This window comes from Calypte anna, chromosome 20 (genome assembly GCF_003957555.1).
Source record: "Calypte anna isolate BGI_N300 chromosome 20, bCalAnn1_v1.p, whole genome shotgun sequence".
Taxonomy (NCBI): Eukaryota; Metazoa; Chordata; class Aves; order Apodiformes; family Trochilidae; genus Calypte; species Calypte anna.
In genome coordinates this window covers 14,091,096-14,106,307 of record NC_044265.1, presented here as the reverse complement: position 1 = coordinate 14,106,307, position 15,212 = coordinate 14,091,096, and the positions used below count along the sequence as shown (strand labels likewise).

The 15,212-nt window shown below is 61.7% G+C and overlaps 2 protein-coding genes across 3 annotated transcripts; both read right to left on the bottom strand.

The window, feature by feature from the left end:
* Window positions 1-426: 426 nt before the first annotated feature.
* ANGPT4 (angiopoietin 4) lies at window positions 427-7,058 on the bottom strand. Its single transcript, XM_030463307.1, has 9 exons — window positions 6,616-7,058; window positions 3,753-3,908; window positions 3,463-3,584; window positions 2,904-3,136; window positions 2,397-2,512; window positions 1,881-1,982; window positions 1,635-1,801; window positions 804-934; window positions 427-716 (listed from the first exon to the last, which is right to left on the bottom strand). The coding sequence occupies exons 1-9, from the start codon at window positions 6,898-6,900 to the stop codon at window positions 556-558; spliced, it is 1,473 nt and encodes a 490-aa protein (XP_030319167.1). The 5' UTR covers window positions 6,901-7,058; the 3' UTR covers window positions 427-555.
* Window positions 7,059-7,928: 870 nt separating this feature from the next.
* Window positions 7,929-14,676, bottom strand: RSPO4 (R-spondin 4). Of its 2 annotated transcripts, none has more exons than XM_030463329.1 (5): window positions 14,397-14,676; window positions 11,600-11,788; window positions 11,241-11,384; window positions 10,961-11,146; window positions 7,929-9,156 (listed from the first exon to the last, which is right to left on the bottom strand). In XM_030463329.1, exons 1-5 carry the CDS (start codon window positions 14,506-14,508, stop codon window positions 9,083-9,085), a joined length of 705 nt encoding a protein of 234 aa, XP_030319189.1. In that variant the 5' UTR covers window positions 14,509-14,676; the 3' UTR covers window positions 7,929-9,082. The 2 variants fall into 2 exon arrangements, with proteins under 2 accessions (XP_030319189.1, XP_030319190.1); XM_030463330.1 differs by having other exon boundaries at window positions 14,430-14,676.
* Window positions 14,677-15,212: the final 536 nt, after the last annotated feature.

Sequence of the window (15,212 nt, the reverse complement as noted above, 5' to 3'; positions counted from 1 at the left end):
AGGGATGCTTGCCTTGGAGCTGTGGCCTGCAGGGCCCTGCCGCCTGCTCCCACCCCACTCATGCTTGGAAAAATAAATATCTCTTAGTACAAAAATAAAAGCAAATCCAGTCCAAACTGGGGATGGGGGTGTGTGGGGTGGAGGAGTGGTGCTGCAGTCTCCATGCACCCGTGGGCACGGGGCTGGCAGTGCAGAGTGGTCTTGGCCCCTTGTCTCCTTCATCACACACGTCCCCCCATCCCGCTGCCCCATTCCCCATTCCCTCCCTTTTCCCCTGTGATGCCCAGAAACATCTAGAAAAGGCAAATCCCCACGTGCAGGGCATCTCGGGGAGGGGGAGGCTCTTGGGCCCCCATCCCTGAGTGAAGCAGTTGGCATGGGGAGGCCCAGGGATGTGCAGGATTCCGGAGGACGGGATAAACAGGATTAAAAGGAAAATAATAGCTGGGGAAAAACATTCCCTGCAGGTGCGGGGAGGGCTCAGTGTCCCCCAGACGTCCCTTTCCCCCGGTCCCCTCCCTGGGTGCCGGGCTGGCAGGGCTGCTCGCTGCTGTGTTAGAAGCTGGCGGGTCGGATCAGCATGCGGGTGCCCTGCAGGGAGTAGCTGGGCCCCTGGAGGCGGTGCCAGCGGATCCCGTTGAGCTTGCGGATGTTGTGCCGGGCCGGGTAGTAGATGCCGTTGAGGTTGGAGAGCCCACAGGCATCGAACCACCAGCCTGCCAGGAGAGAGGGAGGGTGGGTGGCATCCCCGGTGGGTACCCGTGGGTGCCGCGTGGGTCTGTCCCCTTCCCCGTCGCCCTCACCTCCCGACAGCATCTGGGCACACTTGCAGAGGCAGTTGTCGTTGTCGGCGTCGCGGGTGCTGAAGCGGGTTCCCTGCAGTGCCAAGCCGCTCTGCTGCCCCGCTGTCCCGCTGTAGTTCTGCAGAGAGAGCCTGCCCGCCCGGCCCGGTCCGGTCCGGCCCGGCATAGCCACCCTGAGTGCCCCCAGGCTGCTGTTGGAGGGGGTCACAAAGCCCCTCAGCCCTGCCCGGGGGCTTTGAAAGCCGTGGGGTGCCATGAGCTGAGTGAGGGCCGCGTGGAGGGATGTGGGTGGGGATCCCGCAGCTCCAGCTTGGCCTTGGAGCCGTCCTGCGTGGTGCTGGGGCACAGGGCTCCTCCCAAGGCTCCGCCCGTCTGTTTGCGGGGGTACAGCTCTGTGCACGCAAAGGACGTGCGGTGCAGGTGGCACCTCCAGGGCCACCCCTCCTGTTCTGGCCAGGCTGATGTTCCTGGCATCCCTCCCCAGAGAGGGGCACAGCAGCCGGGGGATGCCCGGCATCCCCTGGGAATGCCCCATTTGCCCAAGCATCGCATCGAGCTGCGGTGTGAGAGCCCGGGCTGCCGGCTGGCACCGTGCCCGGCTGCCGGCTGGGCTGGGAATTCCCTCTGCCTTCCCGCAATTCCATGCTTTAAAATCCACTGCAGGCTCACAGGAGCCTGCTGCCAGAAGTGGGAAGCACGGCGATGTCCCTCAGCACCTGGGGAGCAGCCGGAATCCCGCTGGGAAATCCCAATGTATCCCTGTGTGATCCTGCACACCATCCCCCCGCCTGCCTGGGGCGCTTGCCCGTGGCCACCACCTCCTGCTTCTACCTGTAAAGCTGCCGCTCGCTTCCCAGCTGGAATTTCCCGTAGTGGGCATAGACCTGGCCACCTTCCCAGTCCCTCAGCTCGACGCGCAGGGTGTAGGGTGCCTGGCTGGTCAGGAGGTGCACGGCCTCGTTACCCAGCCAGTACTCGCCCGCTGCATCCCCGAAGCCCTGGGGGAGTAAAGGGATGGGTGACAGAGGGATGCTCCTCCCCCAGGTGCCCCTTTCCCCGGGGTGGGTGGGTGCAGACCTGTTTGTACTCCTTCCAGCCCCTCTGGAAGCTGAGGCTGCCGTTGGTGCGGAGCTGGATGACGGTCCAACCCCCCCGGTCGGTCTCCATGTCGCAGTACGCCTGCAGGGGGAGAGCCGGGAGGGGCTGCGGAGTGGGACCTCCGGGCTGGGCCGGGGGTGGGGGTGGGCAGATGGGTGAGGGTCCCTCCCCCAGGGTGGGCAGCTTGGTACAGGTGCCAAAGCTTGCAGAGGGGCTGGTGAGCATGTTCTGTGCCCAGCGCCTGGCTGGGGGGATCTGTCCTCCCTGGGTGGCCGTGGGCAGGGATCTTACGGGTGGGCTGTGGGGGTGGGTGATAATAAAATCCATTTTACCTCCCACCTTCACCCCCGAGGCCAGAAAGGGTGGGGGGCACACGAGGGGTTGGGATGTGCCCATCCCACAGGGATACCCACTGTGCTACAGGGCTAGTGGGTGGCGTGGGGTAGCCCTGGGGTCAGCAGACACCCAGGGTGCTGGGGTGGGAGCTGCGCTCACCTTTTTGGGCTCGCTGAGGTTGGTGATGTGGAGGGTGTAGACCCCACTGGCACGGATGCCCGCCAGGCGCACCTCGGCGCAGTCCTGGAAGAGCTGCTCCTGCCTGGGCAGGGGGGCTGTGGCAGAGGGGATGGTGAGGTGGCACAGCCCCCCTGTCCCACAGCCCTGCCTGGATGGTGTTGCTCTTCCCCGCTCCCTTTGGATGCTTTTGTGCCCACGGGTTTTTGCTCTTTCTTCCACATCATCTCCCTGGAGCTGGGTGAGGTTGTTCCGATGCCACCAGCCTAAGCCTGGGGATTTGCAGTGGCTGGGGACAGAGTGGGGACACGGACTCTCCCATGCAGACTCAGAGCTGCTCCTGGGATGCAATCCAGGGTTCCCTTTTGGGGTGAAATGCCCTATGCTTTAGCTCAGTTCAGGGGCCCCATGGTGGGGATGGAGGAGCTCTCCCTCTGCCTGTCCCCTGCCTGCCCCCTGCCTGTCCCCTGCCCGCACACCCCGGCTCACCTCGGCCCTGGGAGATGAGCCGCACCAGGCTCTGCACCGACTCCAGGAGCTGGAGCTGCTGTCGCTGGAGCAGGCTGGCATTGGTGCTGGCGGCCATCAGGGACTTCTCCAGCTCCTGGATGCTGCCGCTCTGTCGGCTCAGCAGCCTCTGCAGCTTCTCCTTCTCCGAGCGAGCCCCCGCCAGCTCCACCTCGTGCTTGGTCTCCATCTCCAGCACCCGCGTCTCCAGGATGCTGGAATGGGGAGGCAGGGGTAATGGGGAGGGGGCTTGTGGGGGGGCGATGGGAAGCAAACAGCCAAGCAGGGAGCAGACAGCAGAGAGGACCTCACTCTGCTCTGTGGGGACCCAGAGCTGTCCCTGTCCCCTGCTGCACCCACTGAATCACACCTTCCCTGGCACCCCAGGGGGCTGTGGCAGCACTATGCAACCCCCCAGGGACCCCAGACAGACCCTCGGGGTGTTGAAGCCCCCCCCGAAGTGCAGCTTGGGGTGGAAGAGATCATCGTCCCCACCAGGGCCCAGGGGCTGTGGGGGTCCCTGGGTCACCCCAGGCCCTACTTGTTCCTGTTCTGCAGCTTGTGGATCTCGTTGGTCTGCAGCAGCAGCTGCTTCTCCAGCTTGGTGGTGGACAGGGAGTTCTCCTGCAGCTGCATCTCCAGGCGCAAGGTCTGGTTCAGCACCTGCCCAGGGAGTGTTGGTGTGAGCAGCCAGAGCAATACCACGTCCCCAAGTGTCACGGGGCTGGTGGCTCCATGACCCCCATTAGCATCACCTCGGGGCATCACCCCACAAGCCTTGTCACCCACCACAGTTCTGGGGGTGGTGGGGACACCCTGGCCACCCCTCACCTGGGCCTCCACGTCGGTGAGCTTGCGGCTCTGCTCGGCGCTCTGGTTGAGGAGGCTGCTGCTGATCTCCAGCATGGTGGCTGTCTGGTTCTGCACTGCTGTCTGCTGCAGCTCCGCCACCTCCGGCTTCACGCCCGCCTGGATGTAGCTCTCCAGCTGTGGAGGAGAGCAGGGACACAGTGGATAATTCGGGAAGCACTTGGCACAGCCCCCAGGCTCAGCCCTGGGAGCATCTCAGCGTGGTACCACCCGCCCAGGGGCCCTTTGAAGCTTCTTGGGAGGATGGAGTGAACTGCCAGGGGGGAGCTGCCTTGGGAGCTGCCAAGATTCCTGGGATGAGGTGCCAGCCGATTCCTGGCATAGGTTTGGGTATGTCCAGGTCTGCTGGCACTGGGGCTGCTGCCTGGTCAGGGTGACCTGAGCCCAGCACCATCATCAGAGGAAAGGAGGCTGAGGGGAGACCTATTTCTCTTTATAGCTACCTTGGAGAAGGTTGGAAAGAGGTGGGGACTGAGTCTGTTCAACGAAGTTACAAGTGATAGGACAAGAGGTAATGGGCTCAGGTTGTGCCAGGGGAGGTTTAGATTGGATGTTAGGAAAAATTTCTTCACCAGAAGGATTATCAAGCATCGGAACCGTCCCTGGAGGGTTTTAAGAGTCATACAGACATAATGTTTGGAGATATGGTTTAGTTAAGGGCTTGTCAGTGTCAGGTTAACTGCTGGGCTGGATGATCTCGAAGCTCTTTTCCAACCAAAGTCCTTCTGTCACCATCTGCCATCCCCCAGCCATGGGTTTCCCAGGGTTGAGGACATGGAAGCTGGGGGGGGCCACCACGGGCTGGGGAAGGTGGCCACGGGGAAGTGCTCGGGGCTGGGAAGAAGCCAGGGCTGGACACAGCCGAGCTGTCGCTTCCGCTTTCCCAGCCCGCGGGGGAGCTGCCTTTCCCAAAGGATTTTCTATTTCTGGCCACCCGGACACGAGGTTCCCATTCGCTCCCTCCCGGGGCTGATGGCCCCGCCGGGGGCAGAGTTCCTGCCCGGGGGCTGCAGGGAGCGGAAGGGGCTGAGCTGCCGCCCACGCTGGGAATGCAGCTCCGTGCTGGGCAGCCCTGAGAGCCAGGAGAGGGACTGGGGGCTGCCCGAACCCCCCTGGACCCCACTCTCCCCAGGGACTTGCGCCCTGCCCTGGCACAGCCCCGCGTCCTGCCGCATCCCACGGGGCTGGGGACCAGGTGGGACCAGTTGGGATGGGGGGGATGAGGGGGTGATGGGCACGGGATGATGGGTCAGGGTGCTCTGCACTTGTCTGCACACCATGAAATCTCGCTGGCGGCCAGTGGGGACCCCGGTCCCTCCTCCCCAAGCCCCCTGCCAGCAGTACACCCGGCACCCACAGAGGGCAGGGGGTGCCAGGGATGGGCACCCTGGCTGGTGTTGCCTGCATCCAACTTCCCTGGGGATTTTCCCTCACGGGAATGTGATGGTAGAGGGCGGGGGGGAAGTGGGGAAAGGTCAGGGAGCCGCGTCTGGAAAACATTTCCCTGAGCTGAGTGATTGCTGGAGAGTTTCCCTTTAACCACGTCGTTAATCTTGTTGCTTCACAAGGCTCGGGGAGGCCTTTTCTCCCTCTCAATCTTGCTTTTTTATATTATTATTATTTAAAATAAACATATCTCTGAGCCTGAGGGCAGCACATACCCATGGAAAAGGTCAGGCTGGCATGGGGAAGGCTGGGTGCAGCCAGAGAAATAGCCCCAAGCATCAGCCCATGAAGCTCCCTGGGGCTGGGGTCTTCCTGGGGGGCCGGGGAGCCCTGTTGGGGGATGGGGGATGGGGTCCCCAGCCCCCAGCACCCGGCAGGGCTCCCCGGGCCAAGGCAGAGCAAACGGGGATGTGACGTTATTTACAATCTGTCCCCAAACCCAATGCCTCCTTTGAGCCCCTGGTTTGTTTGTTCAGGCCTGGAGTCTGACCAAAACAAGCCTCTCCAGGCAGCTCCAGTTAAATTAGGAAAGCCAAAGAAAAACAGGGGGCGGGGGTGTGGAAGGGGGAAGGCAAGTGTGGGCAAGGGGGGAAGGAAAAAAAAAAGGCTAAAAACTGTCTTTGCTGGAGGGGCCATGGGGTGGGATGGGGCTGCTCAAGGCTGTGGTGCCCAGATGTGTAGCCCTGCCCCATGTGCACCTGTAGTGGGACCCTTTCAGCCCCCTGCCTTGCTTGGTGATGCCCAGAGGGTTACCAGGGTGCAGGGATCCCAGAGAAGAGGCCCCAAGAACACAGGGATCCCAGAACACAGGAATCCCAGGGCACAAAGAGTCCCAAGGTGCAGGGCCCCTGGGGCTGTGGGTGTAGACCAGACCCATCAGGTTTCCAGTGATGGAGATTCAGTGCCACCAGTGGAGTGGTGGCTGGCTCTGCCTGTCCCTCTGTCCCTCCCTGAGTCTGGCACTCAGCATTTGTCCAGCTTTTGAGGAATTTATTGGCTGAGGGGACAGGACACAGCCCTGCAAGTCCCTGCTGCGCACTTTGTCCCACACAGCCCACACAGAATGTCCCTGAGCAGCTTGGCTGGTGTGAGTCTCCCCTGGGATCCATGTTCTGTGCTCAGCTGGGGGCATCACCCCGAAAATCTGAGTGCAGGGACACGCAGGTCCCATTGCACCCCGTCAGGACACCATCAGGACATGGATGTGGCTGTGGTGTTGATGCCACTCAGCTGGTCAGTGACAGCTGGGGACAAGCTGCTCGCTCTCTCATCAGCACAAGCAGAGGGGTCCTGGTGCCTCACAGCGATGTGGGGGTTCACAGCCCTACACCCTTGGGTGCTGCAGGTGGATCCCTGTCCCCACCCTCTCCCCCCGTACCTTCAGCAGCCACTGGGTGCTGTTCTCCAGGATCCTCTCGAGGTGCCGGAGGCGCTGGGTGGCCCCGCTGTGCCCGGTCCCGGCAGCCGGTGAATCCCGCTGGAACAAGGCGTTGGCGGGGCCGGGGGCGAGGGGGGCGAGCGGGCAGGGGGGGGGTTCTGCCTCGGGCAGCACGAAGGTGTAACTGCAGTGGCCGTGCTGGACCCGGTGCGACCGTCGGTGACCGACCCCCAGCACCGCGGTGACACAGGTCAGGGCCACCAGGCCCAGGCTGAGCGCCCGCATGGCACCGGGGGCGGGGGGACACCGCGGGGTCGGTGGGGAGGGGGCTCTGTGCCGGGCTGGGTCAGTGGGTGCTGGTGGCTGAGTCGAAACGCTGCGATTTCGGCATTCCCTCCCTCTGAGCCGGCTCGGGCAGCTCCGGCCTTTTATCACGGGGGGAGGGGGAGGGAAACAAAAAAAAAAAAAAAAAAAAAAAAAAGGAGAAAAAAAAATCTGTTTAAAAACAATACTTCTATCTTTTCTCTCCCCTCTCCCACTGCGGGGAGATCAAGTTTCACACGTGATCTATAAATGTCCACACACACACACGCAGCCCCTGTCCCTCCCCCGGCTACACGCACCCACAGCCCACCCACCCCTCCCATCCCCCTGCCCTGCGCAGCTCCCTGGGCAGTGCTGCCAGACAGCGGAACCGAACTGCTGGTACCGGCACCCAGCCCTGACGGCATCCAGCGAGTCCTCCCCGGGTCCGCAATCTCTGGGACCCCCCCACCGCGGGGAGAAGAGCTCCCTCCCCGCATCCCGAATATTTGTAGCGCTGGAGGAGCCAAGCTGCGTTTGGTTGCTCCAGGATCAGCCCGTGGGGAGCGGGACGGGGGCTGTGTCCCAGGCGGAGTTTGGCAGGACCCAGCCGGACTTGGAGCAAGGCTCGGGCTGCTCGGTTCTGAGGGGTAGGGGTCTTCTGGAGGGGGCAGCATTGCTGCCAGAGGGCAATTCCCAAACCCGCTGCGATTCCCAACCAGCCCGACCAGCCCCTTGGTGCTTCCTGGCGGCAGAGCTGAGTCCGGGGCACCTGCGGGCTGGCAGTCCTGGCGACGGGCTCGTCCCTGGCTCCAGCCCATGATGCTTTAAATAACATCTTTAAAATAAAACCTTTCCCCTGCTCGGAGTCACTCCACAGGCACAGCCTGGAGATCGGTGATGCTGATCTGGGGGACTCAGGTGTAACACCCCGGCCAGAGCCCCGTGTCCCTGTCCCCCTCCTTCCTCCTGAAAATGAGAAAAACCGGAAGGCGAGAGCGAAACTGGAGTTTAATACATTTATTTGAGGTTAAGCGGACGGAGGAGCTGACTCAGCAGCTTTGTGCTGGTTTCCGGGACCGACTCGATGCTGGCACCCAGCAGTGGCACCCCACTGTCATCCCCCACAGCCCCTACAGCCCCTACAGCCACTGCCAGACCCTGCCCGTGCTCGAAGCAGGGACAGGGGGTGGGCTCTGACCCCGGGCAATCCCCCAAACACAAAGATGCTTGAGGATGTAGCAGTGATTTGAGCAAAACACACATTAAATCTGTGTGACACGAGTGTGGCAGCCGGCTCAGTGGGACAGACGGGCTCAGCACGCCTGGGTCATGTCCCTGGTGACATTTGGGAGGGGGCTGGGGGGCTGTGGTGGCTGCTGGCAGCACATCCCAGCTGGAAGATGCAGGAGGCAGCAGCATCCCTGCCCGGGCTGGCTCTGGCAGCTGTAGAACCAAGGACAGGCAGAGCCCCCCAAATTCCTGTGCTCACATCCAGCTTGGGAGAGAGAGAGAGGCTCCTCCTGCTCCTCCGTGAGCCTGAAGATGGCAGAATTTGACCCATTGCTGTGCCAGTGAGGATGCTGAGCAGCAGGCTGGCATGGTCCCCAGCAGGGTCCCAATCCTGCGGGTCCCACCACTCTCCATGCTGGTGGCTGAGGACAGAGGACCTCATCCTGCATGCTGTGCACCCCTGTGCCATTGGGACACCGAGGGACAGGGTGTCTCCCATCCCTGGGGGATGCTACCCAGGCAGGCATCATTGTCACCCCGGACCAACCCCATCCCACCCGTCGGGAGGAAGAGGGACCTAACATGCTGGGGGAGAGGGAAAAACAGGAAAAATACAAACAAACATAAAAAAATATCAAGGAACCACCCCCTCCCCCAGCCCCGGGGCATTGCTTTGGACGCTGCAAATTAGATTTTCTGAAAAAGGAAATGTCTTACAGGCCATAAATTGTCTCAAAAGAAAATGGGAAGGGGAGGAAGAGGGGAGAAAATTGTGCAATTTTTTTTTTTTTTTTGGTGGATGGAAAAACGGGCGATGTAGCTGGGGCAGTGTGGTGGGAGATGGTGAGGAGCTCTCTGTGACATCACCTGGCATCACAGAGAGCTCCCAACCATCTCCTGCCACATTGCCCCACCTCTGGTGCTGATGCTGCTAGGTACCCACGTGTGGGTCTGTCTTCATCTTCTTCTGTCTCTTTTTGCCTTTATTTTTGGGTTCGTGTTTCTCTGGAAAAAAAAAAAAAAAAAAAAAAGAAAAAAAGAAAAAAAGAAAAAAGAGAAAAGAGAAAAGAGAAGGTTTGCTTGATCTACCACCCAAGCCCCATCCGCATCCCAAATCCTCCCTTGGATGTTAGAGCTGCTCCAAAACAAGGCAGCTTCAGCTTTCCTTCCCCCCATGCACCCACCACACACTCATGACCCCAAGCTGGGTGACACGGGGGGGGTCTGGTGCTGCTGGGGGCACCAGGACCACAACTGCCCAGTGCTGGATGCACCAGCACCGTTGTCTCCAATCCTTTCCAAGGGCTCCAGCTCTTTCCCTGCCCAGCTCTGTATTTTTTCCCTTCTGATCTTCCAGACAGTTGCCACCCACAAAGGAGAGGGCACAGCACGAACACCAAGTGTCTGGAGAGCACAGCAGACACCACAAGGCAGATTTACAGCAGCATGAGGGGGTTTGTGCCTCGGCCAAGCGCGGATGCTTCTCCCTTCCCACTGCCCGAGGATGGCTCAGAAGTGGTGGCACAAATCTCTCATCACACGGTTGGGTCCCACTGCCTTCCCCAGCTCGCCTGGGGTTTGGGGGGTGTCTCGACTTGCAGCATCAAGTGAACTCCTCATCCTCTTCCATCTGGATCCTATATCCCAGCGCCTGGCCGGGCAGACAGGAGCCCGGGAGCAAGGGCAGATGCACGCTGGGATGCTGAGCAGCCTGCCCAGGAGCTGCCAGACTGCTGGGGCTGCCTTCTTCTGCCCACCCAGCTGGGGCAGCAGGCAGTGGGGGCTGTCCAGGAGGCACCGAAGGGATTTCCCCGTCTTCCGAGCTGATCCCAGGTAGCAGCTTCAAAAGAGGAGCCTTGCCATTCCTTCAGCCCATCACCACGGCCTCAGGGCTCCCATGCTCTGCAGCAGCCTGTCCTCCCGTGCCAAATTTGCCACATCAAACTGTCACCAGTTCTCTGGGCCCGGAGCTGGCAGGGCAGGGAACAGCCCCCAAATCGATGCCACCTGGTTCCCCGAAGCTGTGAGTCAGGGCCCCGGGTGGGGAGGGAATCCAGCTCCTCCCTGCTGTCAGCAGCACAATGGGATTTATGGTTGATGGTGCTGACATGGAGCCTCTCTCCTGGCTCCACAGCCCCTGCACGCACATCTTGGTATTGCCCCCGTTTCTCCATCCTTTTTCTCTTCCCTTGCCCTCCGTTCTTTCCTTCAGTGCTGGCCGGCACGTTCCATGGCAGAGACTGAGCCCACAGCTCTGCACTAGGGTTGGGTCTCCACCCGGGCCTTAAAGATTGGTATCTCCCTCTTGCTGCCAGTTATTAACTGGAGATTTATTGGAATGGCTTCGGTCCAGAGGGCTGCATCCAAAAATGACCTCAGCCTCCTCTTGGTTCCCATCGCCGGCCACATGCCTGCACCCAGAGGACCCCGTGCCCAGTATGGGGGCTGTGAGACGTGGTGGGAACCCCCCAGCCTGAGAACACAACACTGTCACACTGGGAGGAGGTGCAGGAGCAGCTGCTAACATCTGTCTGGGTGAGCCGTGGAGGGGGACCCTGCCCTGGGGGTTTCTGCCAAAGCTTTGGCTATCGGAAATCCTATGGGTGATGCCCTCCAGTTCCACCAGCACTGATGGGGGTTTGGGGGCTTAAACCCCACGGGGATCAAACCTTTTAATTCACAACTGGGGGACAGGACACCTTGGCCATGCCTTTCCCTCTGCTAGCACAGCAGGACAGCAGCTGGAGCTCAGCAGCTCTGTCCCACCGGGGTGGCTCACGCCAGTGCTTGTCCCAGGGGCAGTGCTCACCTCCGGGGCAGTGCTTCCTCATCCGGCACTTCCTCGTCTCCAGCAGCGCGGGGCAGGCAGCCCCCTCCTCCCTGTTGGCCCCCGGTACCTCGCGGACTCTGGTCTCCACACCCCACTTGCATCCACAGGTCCGTCCTTCGTGGGTGCAGGCGCTCCACTCGCTCCAGGGTCCCGGCTCGCACATCTCTGCGGGGAACAGGGCCGGGGGAGAGGGGATGGGAGGGTGACCACGCAGCACCGGTAGTGTCCCCAGGGAGCAGGGGCACGGGGTGCTGCTTACCTTGGCATTCGCGGGTGCCGGGCTGAGCTGTGGTGCTGGGGGGGCACTGCCGAAAGCACTGGCCCTTGTGCAAGTAAAACTTGTCTTTGCACTTCATGCAGAAATCTTTGCTGAAGCAGCTCTCGCAGCTGGGGGACCTGCACTCTGCCGGGAAGGAGGGCAGGTCACCCGGGACAGCCCTGGAGCTGGCACCTGGCCCTGGACACCCCTCTGCAAACCTCTGGGGTCCAGCTGGAGGCAGGGGAAAAGGGGAGGAAGCCCCACGGAGGCCGCGTGGGCAGTGCAGCCGTGGCCGTTCCCAGGGACCCGCAGGGGAGTCAGGGGAGGGTCGGGGGGTCCCTGGCCGGCACGGGACGTACTTGTGCATCTGTTGACCTCCAGCCCCCTCACGCCAAAGTATCCGGGGGGGCAGGTGTGGACACACATCCCGTACTGGCGGATGCCATCCCTCCAGATGAGCAGGAAGAGCCGGTGGTGGCAGGTGATGCACCCGTTGTCCTCGGAGCACAGGACGCAGCCCGTGCAGTTCTCCAGCAGCCCAGCGCTCACTGCGGGGACACCCAGAGGGGCTGTGGCATGGCCCGGGCTACAAGGGGGTTGTCCCAGCCCTGTGGCAGTCCCTCTCCATCCCACAGGGGTGACAGCGTCGTCCTGTCACCCTGCAGACACCTCCTCACCTCGCTCTGTTTCCCAAATGCCACCAGGTCCCCAGGCTGGCATCTCGGGGACATGCAGAGCCATCAGTCCCCGCTGTGCTCAGCTCAGGCGTCACTGCCTCCTCCATCACCCCGGAGTGCAGGGCTGAGGGTTGGCCCCTGTCCCTGTGCCCACTCTGTGGGAAGCATGAGCTAAACCACCACTGGGCTAGCGGAGAGAAATATGCCCTGACCTGGATTTATTGGTTTATGTCAGGGGACAAAGAGCATTTTGGAAACACTCAAGAGGAGCTGAGATAAGGATCTGTCTGGTTGCTCAAGAGCCTCTGTCGCCACCCTGGCTGCCTTTGCTGTGCTCCTGGGTGACAGTGACAAGGACCGGGTGAGAGCCCCCAGCAGCCTGCAGCCCCTGTTGGGACACTGCTACCACTGCTCCTGAGACAAGGCTGGTGTTGTGCAGTGGTGACAGTGCCAGCAGCCTCCATGCCATGTGCCTGGGGCCCGGGCTCCATCTGCCAGCAGATCTTGGAGTATTAAGATGTTTTTTTCCCCAGGTAGCAACCCCCAGGGCTGCAGGGAAGGACCAGCCCCGGGGAAGCTCTGGGCCTCACAGAACCCATGAGGTGAGGATGAGCCAGACAAGGCCAGCATGGGGACAGGTCCCAGCCCCAGGAGCCATCCCTGGCACTGGGCCTCTCTGAGCCCCAGGAGCTGGCAGCAGAAGGGGGATCATGGCCACGGGGGCCAGGGCAGAGGGACTGGAGGGCAGCAGAGGTGGGTGGTGGGGAAGCTGGCAGGTGATGCCCCACAGCCTGGTGTGCTGGTCCCCAGTGTCTCAGTGCCACCGCTGTCCCCAGGCTGGCTCATCCCGGTCCCCTCACCAGGGCACAGGATGGCAGCGTGGCTGGGAGGCTTCCTTAGGGCTGGGCCTGCCAGGAGCCCGCTAACGAAGCACCTTGGATCCATTAAGTTGTTATGGTCTCCGTTACATATTTACCAAACGCTGACAACATTTGTGTTCCTGGCTGCAGCTGGAGCAGCTTCCCTGGAGACCTGGGGATTTACGAGCTTCTTTCCCTTTCCTAATTCTTTTTGATGTTGGGTTGTTTTGGTTGTTTGGTTGGTTTTTTGGTTTTTTTGTTTTTGTTTTTTTGTTTTTTTTTATGCTTTCCTTCCAGCCCACATGTGGGGCAGGGAAGGTGGGAGCCCTGCATGGGCATTGTTCCTCTCACTGATGGGACCTGGGAGAAGGCTCCAGTCCCATTTCTCCATCCCAGGAACCCTGGGGCTACCAGCCCTGTTGGGGCTGCTGGCATGGCACGTGCCTCTGCCACCAGGAGTGACACTGGGGAGCTGGTGGCAGGCTGTGCCACTCACTGGGACATGGCTCACACCAAAAACACGGGACTGGGGACATGAGGGACACACAGTGGTTCTCTTCCCCTGGTGATGGCAGACCTGGACATCAGTGTGGCATCACCCATCACTGCCCAAGCCAAGCCCAGCTCTGCTGCCATGGGCACTGACAGCACCAGGAGGCTGCAAGGAACCAGGCTGCCCAGACTGTCCCCCCATGGAACTGCCAGAGGCAGGTCCTGGTGGCAGAGGGACTGCTGTGGGGTGCTGCATCATCTCTCTCCTCATCTCCTGGCCCTCGGGCACCAGTCCAGCCCTTCTGAAACTGGTTATACTGGGAGATACATGACTTGTTGGAGGCCAGGAGCTGTGTGCAGAGCCCTGGGTGCTGCCAGGACCTGATGTCCCTGTTCATCCAACGGCACTGGGCTGCTCCATGTGGATGGCAGGCAGCACGGGTGGCATTCCCATGGCCTCCTGAGCCCCTCTTGGTGCCATTGCCCATCCAGGGGTGTTTTGGCAGCCAGCCTGGCCACCCACATCGTCACAGGCACCCGCTGCCCCCACATGCAACATGCAACAGGAGTGTGGGAAGGTGTCCGAGCTCCTGTCCCTGGCACACACAGGTTCCAAACGGAGCTGGTCCCGGCACAGAGCTGAGCATCAGCCCTGGCTCTGCCCTGCCAGGGAACACGAGGGGTGCCCAGTCGAGGGGTTCACTGCCTGGCACTGCCCAGCACACCCCCTGCCCTAGCATGGAGCAGAGGCAGGGCTGGTGGCTTTGGGCAGGGGGAGAATGGGGATGGGGCTCAGGCTCTGAGCATCCTTCTCGGATTTTACTCTCCACACACTTAATGCATTAAACAGAGAAGGGAAACACTGGAAAACCAGCGTGTTCTGCACCATCCCCCCTACCCTCAGCTCCCCCGGGCTTTGCACAGCCGGTCCCGGTGCCACCCAGCATCTCCCTGTCCCCCAACAGCCCCGAGGGCAGGGCTGGCATCGGGCAGGCAGTGCCATGGGGCTGCACTTCGCCTTCTCCTCTGAGCCAGCACCGGGCCATGCACCAAGAAGAAACCCGGGGGTCTTGGTCGGGAGGATGCTGCCCCGCGTCACACCTTGTCCCCAAGCCGCCCTGCCATACCTGAGCAGGACGAGCCGGCTGTGCGCACTGTACCTTGCTTCTTCCATCGGTTCTGCGTGAGCATTTCTATGGAGCTGATGAATAACAGCAACATGAATATTATCCACTGCATCTGGGCAGGAGGAATTTTGGGCAGGGAAGAAATCAAAGCATCCAAGCGGCTGTTGGGGCTCGTCTGGAGGGGCGGTGGGAGGGAGGAGAGCGGCTCCGGGCTCTCAGCAGCCCACCCCGGAGCTCCCGGGGAGGCAGGGGCTGTCAGGCCAGGGAAGTGCTCATGGTAGCGGGAGGTGCCGGCTGCTCCGGGGAGCTCTGCTTTTATAACCGGTGCCAGCCCCCTCTCCGCACCCCCCTCTTCTGCCAAATACTAATAATTTTTTAAAATTTTAAAAAAATGTAGGAAAAAAACCACCCCAGGAGCAACAAAAGCGACTGGCAAACAAATTGTCTGGAGTCCCCCCCGCCGGAGCACTCCAGCCGCCACCTCGGCTGGGAACTGTCCCTCTGTCCCGCCGCGCTCCGACTGTCCCGCTGCCATCCCAGCGCTGGGGTCACGGCGAAGCCCCCCGCCATTTAGGGGGGTGGGGGGTGGAGCCAGGCGGGTGACGCTGCCTGCGCCAGCCCCCCCGACTCAGCCCCCCCCCCCCGTCCCAGCTCCCCACTCGCGGCCCCGGTGGGGCTGGGGGGGACGGCGGCAGCCCCGGGAAGGGCTGAGCCCCCCGGGAAGGGCTGAGCCCCCCGGCCGGTTCCGGCGGCCGCTGCGGATCTGGCCCCGGGTGTCCCAGCGCCTCGAAACTCAGCTCCCGCTGACCCAGCCGA

Bases quoted from the DNA above. Each gene is read 5' to 3' on its own strand.
- RSPO4 (XM_030463329.1), bottom strand. From the start codon at position 14,508: ATGCAGTGGATAATATTCATGTTGCTGTTATTCATCAGCTCCATAGAA. The intron at 11,789-14,396 runs GTATGGCAGGGC...GTGTCCCCGCAG, and splicing joins AGCCGGCTCGTCCTGCTCAG to TGAGCGCTGGGCTGCTGGAG. The intron at 9,157-10,960 runs GTGAGCACTGCC...TTTTTTTTCCAG, and splicing joins GAGGAAGCACTGCCCCGGAG to AGAAACACGAACCCAAAAAT.
- ANGPT4 (XM_030463307.1), bottom strand. From the start codon at position 6,900: ATGCGGGCGCTCAGCCTGGGCCTGGTGGCCCTGACCTGTGTCACCGCG. The intron at 3,909-6,615 runs GTACGGGGGGAG...TCTCCTCCACAG, and splicing joins GCACCCAGTGGCTGCTGAAG to CTGGAGAGCTACATCCAGGC. The intron at 935-1,634 runs GTAGAAGCAGGA...CCGGGCGGGCAG, and splicing joins AGCGAGCGGCAGCTTTACAG to GCTCTCTCTGCAGAACTACA.